This window comes from Salvelinus namaycush, chromosome 28 (assembly GCF_016432855.1).
Source record: "Salvelinus namaycush isolate Seneca chromosome 28, SaNama_1.0, whole genome shotgun sequence".
Taxonomy (NCBI): domain Eukaryota; kingdom Metazoa; phylum Chordata; class Actinopteri; order Salmoniformes; family Salmonidae; genus Salvelinus; species Salvelinus namaycush.
Window position 1 is genome coordinate 4,026,298 of NC_052334.1, and position 10,054 is coordinate 4,036,351.

Sequence of the window (10,054 nt, forward strand, 5' to 3'; positions counted from 1 at the left end):
CACGCCACAGAAAAGCAACTACCTAAACTTAGTTTCTCCACTTTTGAGTTGAAATTGAAAGACTGTCAGCAGCCGTTTTGTTCAGCAGCATGGCGGCACCTCTCACTGACCAGGAGAAGCGTAAACAGATCAGTATCAGAGGAATTGTCGGGGTGGAGAACGTCGCCGAGTTGAAGAAAGGTTTTAACCGACATCTTCATTTCACTTTGGTCAAAGACAGGAACGTAGCGACGCCGCGGGATTATTACTTCGCCCTAGCGCACACGGTTCGAGATCACCTGGTGGGAAGATGGATCAGAACCCAGCAGTTCTACTATGAGACCGATCCCAAGGTAAAGTCGTTTCAAAGTGGTTGACTTTGCCAAATATCATGCTGTACTTTTGTTTGGATAATTTATCCTGGCTTTACCTGTCTGTCTTGTACTGTCCTTATCTGGTCCAGTATTAGCTAGTGATGAGTCGTTCGCGAACCAACTGCTTTTTTTGGTGAACTTTGGGAACCGAATCGTATTTGGTTCCCTGATTTGCATACTGCGTCTACTAACTACTTTGTTGAGCTTCAAACAACGATTACCTGCTAATAAATGACAAAATAATTATCTGAATATGTTGAATCCTTACTGCAAAAAATAAATAAATAGTGGAGAGATATCGATACGGTCCACGCTCATTTTTGCACTGCAGTCAAACCGCTCCCCCCCCCCCCAAAAAAATGTAGGGTTAGGTAAATATGTATTTGAACATGCATATTACGATCTGACATGGTACCCTACTTTTTTGGATTACATTTGAAATTTGCAATTTCAAACATTTTTCAAGAGTTTTGAATAAAGAGCTGTTTGGGACCCAATTTATGCAGCTCTTTTTTTTTATGGGAACGGAGCCAAATACTGTGGCTACCCGGAAAGACTCTGAATGCCCATCACTAGTCACAGCCCCGCCCCCCTTTTATTAAATGTCTCCGTCTGCTGCTCCTCGTCATCATTATCACCATCAATTTGCTTCCCAATAATATCTCCTTCCTCCATGAAATGTAACCTACTTTCTACAAATCTAATAGCAGTGGATTGGTGGAGACCATAGATTGGGAGGAAGGAGAGCTACATTGTGATAAAGACTATATTTAGCCTTACCATGAAGCTGTAGGCCTCTCATGAAATCATAGTTTCAATGGCCTGGTTGTATTCCGGAAGAATCTGAGAGTAGGAGGGCTGATCTCGGATCAGTTTTGACTTTTACATCATAATGAAAAGGATTTTTCCTTACTAGGAAGCAAACGGAGAAAGGAACTAAAGCTGGGAGTGACATACCTGACTTTGTTCAATACAAACTCTCTCTCGTTTATTTTTCATGCACAACGTTTTCTATTTGGAATGCTGGAGTAGGGGAACTTTTTGTTGTTGTTGATTATGGTCTGCCACCCTGTTCCCCTTGTCTAGCGGGTGTACTACCTCTCCCTGGAGTTCTACATGGGCAGAACCCTCCAGAACACCATGATTAACCTGGGGCTGCAGAACGCCTGTGACGAGGCCATCTACCAGGTGAGACAGAACTGAGAGGACGTCTAGAGCACACCAATGGCATGTCTTCAGGCAGGAACCACTGGAGCCTAGAGACTTAACGAATACTGTTACAAGAGACAGAATTTCTCAACTGTGAAAGCATGATTAACCCACCTTGGTCACGCAGGTTAAGCATGATTAACACACCTTGGTCACGCAGGTTAAGCATGATTAACACACCTTGGTCATGCAGGTTAAGCATGATTAACACACCTTGGTCACGCAGGTTAAGCATGATTAACACACCTTGGTCATGCAGGTTAAGCATAATTAACACACCTTGGTCATGCAGGTTAAGCATGATTAACACACCTTGGTCACGCAGGTTAAGCATGATTAACACACCTTGGTCACGCAGGTTAAGCATGATTAACACACCTTGGTCACGCAGGTTAAGCATGATTAACACACCTTGGTCACGCAGGTTAAGCATGATTAACACACCTTGGTCACGCAGGTTAAGCATAATTAACACACCTTGGTCATGCAGGTTAAGCATAATTAACACACCTTGGTCATGCAGGTTAAGCATGATTAACACACCTTGGTCACGCAGGTTAAGCATGATTAACACACCTTGGTCATGCAGGTTAAGCATGATTAACACACCTTGGTCACGCAGGTTAAGCATGATTAACACACCTTGGTCACGCAGGTTAAGCATGATTAACACACCTTGGTCACGCAGGTTAAGCATGATTAACACACCTTGGTCACGCAGGTTAAGCATAATTAACACACCTTGGTCACGCAGGTTAAGCATGATTAACACACCTTGGTCACGCAGGTTAAGCATGATTAACACACCTTGGTCACGCAGGTTAAGCATGATTAACACACCTTGGTCATGCAGGTTAAGCATGATTAACCCACCTTGGTCACGCAGGTTAAGCATGATTAACACACCTTGGTCATGCAGGTTAAGCATAATTAACACACCTTGGTCATGCAGGTTAAGCATGGTGATGTGATTCATCAGCTCATACACTATTAAACACTAATATGGGTCTGTCCCCTTTTTGTATTGCTTGAACAAGTTGAATAGAGTTTGTTATTTTTAAAGTCTCTGTTTGTTTGTGTAGCTGGGTTTGGACATGGAGGACCTGGAAGAGATGGAGGAAGATGCAGGGCTGGGGAACGGAGGCTTGGGCAGACTGGCAGGTACAGTACGGACCAAGTGTTAGGTGTGTGTGTCCTTGCTAACTTCTATGGTGGTTCATGACCAAAGAAGTTGTCTACACGGAACCAATGGAACTGGGGACCGGGCTACAGGGTTCTATTTAATGTAGTCACACAGTGTAGTACAGAATACAGTGGGTTGTCATCGGGTGGAAAACTACAGCTAGCCTCTCCTGTCTGCAAGCCAGAACAGAAAGTTTACCTAACACTATGCGGCTGTTGTTGGCTGGCCAAAACAGGAAGTTTACCCAACCGTAAGAGGCTGTTTGGTTGGCTGCACCACAGACACACTTTATTACACTTCATTTTGTTATAGTTTGGCTCCGTTTACACAGGCAGCTCAAATCTCCCCAAAAAAGTGCTGGTCTGATTTGGTTAAAAGACCACTTAGTGGGAAAAGATCAGAATTGGGCTCCCTGTGTAAACGCAGCCTTTTTTTGACATGAGAACAGATCTTTATGCCACAAACAAAGCAAATGACAACCTCCCTGTAGCCTGGTCCCAGATTTGTTTGTTCTATAGAGCCAACTCCTATAGTCGCTATAACTAACCTTCATAGGAATATTCCAGAGCAGATACTAAGAAATACTACGCCATACTTTACACCATAATTTACACCAAACTTCACGCCATACTTTACCCCCCTAAGCCATACTTTACCCCCCCTACGCCGTACTTTACCCCCCCTACGCCGTACTTTACCCCCCCTACGCCGTACTTTACCCCCCCTACACTGTACTTTACCCCCCCTACACTGTACTTTACCCCCCCTACGCCGTACTTTACCCCCCCTACGCCGTACTTTACCCTCCCTACACTGTACTTTACCCCCCCTCACACCATACTTTACCCCCCCTCACACCGTACTTTACCCCCCCTCACACCGTACTTTACCCCCCCCTCACACCGTACTTTACCCCCCCTCACACCGTACTTTACCCCCCCTCACACCGTACTTTACCCCCCCCCTCACACCATACTTTACCCCCCCCTCACACCATACTTTACCCCCCCCTACACTGTACTTTACCCCCCCCCTACACTGTACTTTACCCCCCCCTACACTGTACTTTACCCCCCCCTACACTGTACTTTACCCCCCCCTACACTGTACTTTACCCCCCCTCACACCATACTTTACCCCCCCTTCTCCATACTTTACTCCATACTTTATCCCCCTACACCGTACCTTACCCCCCCATTCCCTACTTTACCCCCCTTACTCCATACTTTACCCCCCCTTCTCCATACTTTACTCCATACTTTACCCCCCTACACCGTACCTTACCCCCCCCCTACACCGTACCCTACCCCCCCTTACTCCATACTTTACACCCTACAGGTTTTCTTTGCGTCCACTGTATCTTTATACTTCATCAGTTAGTATTTTTGAACCGTTGACTAGTAATTAATTTAAATCCCCTGACTAGCATGTTTCCTGGACTCGATGGCCACCCTGGGTCTGGCAGCATACGGTTATGGCATCCGTTATGAGTATGGAATCTTCAATCAGAAGATCAAGAACGGTTGGCAGGTAACAACACTTCTCTGCATTCATCTACTGCATTTTAAAGGGGCAGTCTGGGATTGGTACATCCAGGTTTTTTGACTAAATTATTGAGATATATCATTTGATTCTTGGATATATAATTTGTAAATGCCTCATGAGCTTATTTAAACTGTCTTACCCTATTAGAAATCCAAATATATATATATATATATATATATATATATATATATATATATATATATATATATATATATATAAGCTCATTTTAACAATGACAAACCACAAGGATTTCATTCTTTGCAGTAGAGTATAACTTCTCCAACACTATTCGGTATGTACAGAACATGTTTCGTGCCTCGCTCCGCTTCAGTCAATGAACAATCAATACAATCTAGTTCAGCGTTCAAAAGTGCATTGCACTGCAAACACACAGCCCAAATTCAAAAGGGCAAAAACCCCTCCGGTGTGTATGTCCTGAAGGTTGTTATCAGAATCAAACAAGGGCAACAACACGCTAGTCGATTGGTTGGCTCAGGGGTTGAGAAGGCTATCGCAACTGGGTCCCAAATGGCACCCTATTCCCTATGTAGTGTACTACTTTGGACCAGGGGCCGTAGGACTCTGTTCAAAAGATGTGCACTATATAGGGTGCTATTTGGGATACATGCTAGTGTTTCACCATTTCAACAGAGAGCGAAGAAGAGGGGTAGCAGCAACCTCTTCCTGTTTAATGATTGACCAACACCGCAGACCTGGGTTCAAATACTATTCAAAATCATTTCTAATACTTTATCTGGGCTTGCTTGGTGTAGTAGAACCAATAGAATAATCCTGCCCACCTGGCACCTAAGAGTCCAGTCAGATTAGAGCAAACGCCAAAATGTATTTTGAAAGATTCCAGGTCTGCAACAGTGTGACGACAAACGTCCTTCCTCTGTGGCTCCAGCCTGGATTGCAACAGTGTGACAGGGGTGGATTTCAATTTAAATGAACCCCGGCTGCCCAGGGGACCCCCACTGATTTTTTATATATATATATATATTTTACAAATGTGTTCAAAACAATTATATATGGCCTATTGTGTTTATTTTTATTCTGAAGTTAAAAGCGTACATGAAAGATATTTCAATTTGTGTCATAATAGCAGCAGGTCATGTCTGTGGGGAACTTTGTATTTTGGGGGATGGGGGGGGCCCTATAGACATCATTCAGTCAGATCACACTGACTGAATGATGAAACGTTTTAGAATGAGAAGCTCAGCTGTAGTATTTGTATAGTCATCTAGAGCAGGGGTTTGCAAACGGGTCTGCAAACTATTATTATTATAATGCTGAATAAAAAAGTCCTGTAAAGTGTTGGCTCATGAGCTGAAATAAAATATCCCAGAAATATTCCATATGTACAAAAAGCTTATTTCAAATTTTGTGAACAAATGTGTTTTATATCCTTGTTAGTGACCATTTCTCCGTTGCCAAGATTGTCCAGCCACCTGACAGGTGTGGCATATCAAGAAGCTGATTTAAACAGCATGATCATTACACAGGTGCACCTTGTGCTGGGGGGACAATAAAAGGCCACTTTAAAATGTGCAGTTTTGTCACACAACACAATGCCACAGATGTCTCAAGTTTTGAGGGAGCGTGCAATTGGCCTGCTGACTGCAGGAATGTCCACCAGAACTGTTGCCAGATAATTGAATGTTCATTTATCTACCATAAGCCACATCCAACGTCATTTTAGAGAATTTGGCAGTACGTCCAACCGCAGACCGCGTGTAACCACGCCAGCCCAGGACCTCCACATCCGGCTTCTTCACCAGCGGGATCGTCTGAGACCAGCCACCCAGACAGCTGATGAAACAGAAGTATTTCTGTCTGTAATAAATCCCTTTTGTGAGGAAAAACTAATTCTGATTGGTTGGGCCTGGCTCCCCAGTGGGCGGGCCTATGCCCAGTCATGTGTAATCCATAGATTTGAATGAATTTATTTAAATTGACTGATTTCCTTTATACGAACTGTAACTCAGTAAAATATGTTAATTTGTATTTTTTGTTCAGTATAGTTTTATTTGGTGTGGGGGAAAATGTATTGTGTAATTAATATTACTAGCTGAAACATGATACCATTTCAGTATGAATGAAGTTGGAAGTACAGTAGTTTCACTAGACAATGCTAACTAGCGTTAGCACAACGTCTACAGGAACAGTTAGCAGTGGAGGTCCTGGGCTGGCGTGGTTACACGTGGTCTGCGGTTGGACATACCATATATGGTCTGGGGAAATAGATGAATGGCTTCATTGCCATAGTTTGAGATTATCTCTTTAAATATGAATGAAATTACAGTCATCTGCGCTAATTTAGTTTTTTTTCTGTATAGAAAATTCTTGAGCGGGTCATTTAAGTGGTCAGTTTCGGGAAGGAGAAAACTTTGTCAACTTAATCTACCAAAACCAGATGTTGAACTACACTGAGCAAAAATATACATGCAACAGTTTCAATGATTTTACTGAGTTACAGTTCATATAAGGAAATCAGTCAATTGAAATACATTAGGCCCTAATCTGTGGATTTCACATGACTGGGAATACAGATGTGCATCTTGTTGGACACAGATACCTTAAAACAAAGGGAGGGGCGTGGATCAGAAAACCAGTCAGTATCTGGTGTGACCATTTGCCTCATGCAGCGTGACACATCTCCTTCACATAGAGTTGATCAGGCTGTTGATTGTGGAATGTTGTCCCACTCCTCTTCAATGGCTGTGCCAAGTTGTTTGATATTGGTGGGAACTGGACACACTGTCGTACACGTCGATCCAGAGCATCCCAAACATGCTCATTGGGTGACATGTCTGGTGTGTATGTAGGCCATGGAAGAACTGAGACATTTTCGTCTTCCAGGAATTGTGTACAGATCCTTGCAACATGGGGCCATGCATTATCATGCCTTTGATAAAAATGCAATTGGGTTCAATTGTCCGTAGCTTATGCCTGCCCGTACTATAACCCTACAGCCACCGTGGGGCACTCTGTTCACAACGCCATACAGATGAATCCCGGTTTCAACTGTACCAGGCTGTCATCAGCCTGGTACAGTTGAAACCGGGATTCATCCATGAAGACCGCACTTCTCCAGAGTGCCAGTGTTCATCGAAGGTGAGCATTTGCCCACTGAAGTCGGTTACAACACTGAACTGCAGTCAGGTCAAGACCCTGGTGAGGACGACGAACACGCAGATGAGCTTCCCTGAGACGGTTTCTGACAGTTTGTGTAGAAATTCTTTGGTTGTGCAAACCCACAGTTTCATCAGCTGTCCGGGTGGCTGGTCTCAGATGATCGCGCAAGTGAAGAAGCCGGATGTGGAGGTCCTGAGCTGGTGTGGTTACACGCGGTCTGCGGCTGTGAGGCCGGTTGGACGTACTGCCAAATTCTCTAAAACGACGTTGGAGGTGGCTTATATCATGTACTGTACCTGTAATGTACCCATGCTGTACTGTCTACCTGTATGTGTAATGTAACTATGCTATACTACACTGTACTTTACTACTACTACTACTGCTGTACATGGACCATCTACGGCTATATTAGCCTGAGTACCACTCTGTTTGTGTTGTCATGCCATTGGCTTGACAATGAGCGCTGGAATTGGCAAGAACACAAACTGATCTGAGACCAGGCTATGGTTTCATAAACATATTGACCCATTCAAGTTTTGCTTAGTCACACTTCGATTTTTGAAATTCACTTGTAAACCCTTATACAGTATGTTGTCATGTGATTGGCTTGTTCCTAGGTGGAAGAAGCAGACGATTGGCTGCGTCATGGTAACCCTTGGGAGAAGGCCCGCCCTGAGTACATGCTACCAGTGCACTTCTACGGCAGAGTGGAGGAGTCTAAGGAAGGGGCCAAATGGGTGGACACACAGGTACTTAAAATCATGATAAAGAATACTACCTTTTTTAAATTTGTAACATGCTGATAATAGTGCTAAGTTGTACCACTTTAGTACCTGCGTATCTATGGGGATTTGAGATGCATTTTCTAATATACTTACATTGTCACTTGTGTTATTACAAGGTCACTACACAGGTATAACGGCAAATAAGGGCCATTGTTGGTGTTAAAAAATTGTTTTGGTCATTAGTCAACCTTGCTAAAAGTGTTACTGATATTTATAATGTTAAATTCAAGTGTTCCCAATTCTTCCCATAGGTTGACTCACTAAGTACAGTACCTGCATATCTATAATTTTATTGGGCTTGGTATTGATTCATTTATCGTCTTGAATTTACCCGTAATCTTATTTGGAAGGAAGTTTTAAGATGATAAATTAGTCTTACATTTTTATCTTAAACCTAATCAACCTAATCTTCAACCTAATCTTAATCTTCAACCTAATCTTCAACCTAATCTTAATCTTCAACCTAATCTTCAACCTAATCTTAATCTTCAACCTAATCTTAATCTTCAACCTAATCTTAATCTTCAACCTAATCTTAATCTTCAACCTAATCTTCAACCTAATCTTAATCTTCAACCTAATTTTCAACCTAATCTTCAACCTAATCTTAATCTTAATCTTCAACCTAATCTTCAACCTAATCTTAATCTTCAACCTAATCTTCAACCTAATCTTAATCTTCAACCTAATCTTAATCTTCAACCTAATCTTAATCCCTTTTCCCCCCATGCCTTGCCTCTATAGGTGGTCCTTGCTATGCCTTATGACACGCCCATCCCTGGGTATATGAACAACACAGTCAACACCATGAGGCTGTGGTCTGCCAGAGCCCCCAACGACTTCAACCTGATGGACTGTAAGTGCTGTCGTGTCCTTGGGCATCATTAAATTGAAGACTGTTATTTTTATCAAATCAATTCTCTATAATTATTATTACGTGATTAAACTAGGAAGTCGGAGCACCAAGGAACATCTTCAGATTACAAAGTAATAATTTACCTAATATAGCTTTTCAGATATTTTAATATCTGATCAATTAGTCTTCTCATTAATTAATTATTCTTTACCTCACATTAGTCTCATTCCAAACGTCGTAAATTGTTGGTTATCTGCACGAACCCAGTCTTTACTATGAATCATCCATACACCAATTGTCTTAGTAAATAAATGATTAGCTAACTAAATAATCACAGAAATGCATAAACAAACAAACAGTAGATATGGTTACAAGGAAATGATAGGGGAGGTTCCCTAGTGGTCTAAGCCGATATGACGGCTTGGTGGACTGAGAAGGGCGGGAAAGACAAGAGTCACTACACAGTTGCTAATTATATTAATTGAAATGCTAATCCTTTGCACATGAACGCTCACTCATTCGGGAATAATTGCAATCAAAATATATATTTACGCTCAGTGTGTCGTCGGGATCTCTGTTGGAATCGTCTGTCTTTCTGTTAGAAAGTTCATCTGATCGTCTCTCTGCTTCCACGAAGTCTCTCGTGGTTAGAATGGATACTTCAGAGTACCATTCAGCAATGTTCTTATAGAATAGATGTTTTGTCGGTCCTCGCATCTCAGGTTGACAATTTCTAGCTGCAGACTAGTAAAATTAGTACCTAAGATTTGCTCTTATTCTGTCGGGATCGATAGTCTCAGAGTTTAACCATTTCCACCCGTGTAGCCAATGCTCCACGTGGTTTGGTTAGGAATTCAACAACCATTACACCCTTAGGATATACTGAGGTTTTTACGGTCTCTACTCAAACCTTCGCCCCCTCGGTGATCGAGGTACGCATGGTCTCAAGAGGATTTCTTCAGGTGGGGGTTTTATTCGGAACAGT

The 10,054-nt window shown here is 42.5% G+C and overlaps 1 protein-coding gene across 1 annotated transcript in view; it reads left to right on the plus strand.

Moving 5' to 3' along the window:
* Positions 1–10,054, plus strand: part of LOC120023417 (glycogen phosphorylase, liver form-like) — a 41,411-nt gene continuing 31,357 nt past the window's right edge. Inside the window, exons 1-6 of the mRNA XM_038967436.1 lie at positions 1–332; positions 1,440–1,541; positions 2,645–2,723; positions 4,172–4,275; positions 8,046–8,177; positions 8,958–9,069. Coding sequence (XP_038823364.1) covers positions 90–332; positions 1,440–1,541; positions 2,645–2,723; positions 4,172–4,275; positions 8,046–8,177; positions 8,958–9,069 — 772 coding nt within the window. The 5' untranslated portion in view covers positions 1–89. The remainder of the gene's footprint in view (positions 333–1,439; positions 1,542–2,644; positions 2,724–4,171; positions 4,276–8,045; positions 8,178–8,957; positions 9,070–10,054) is intronic.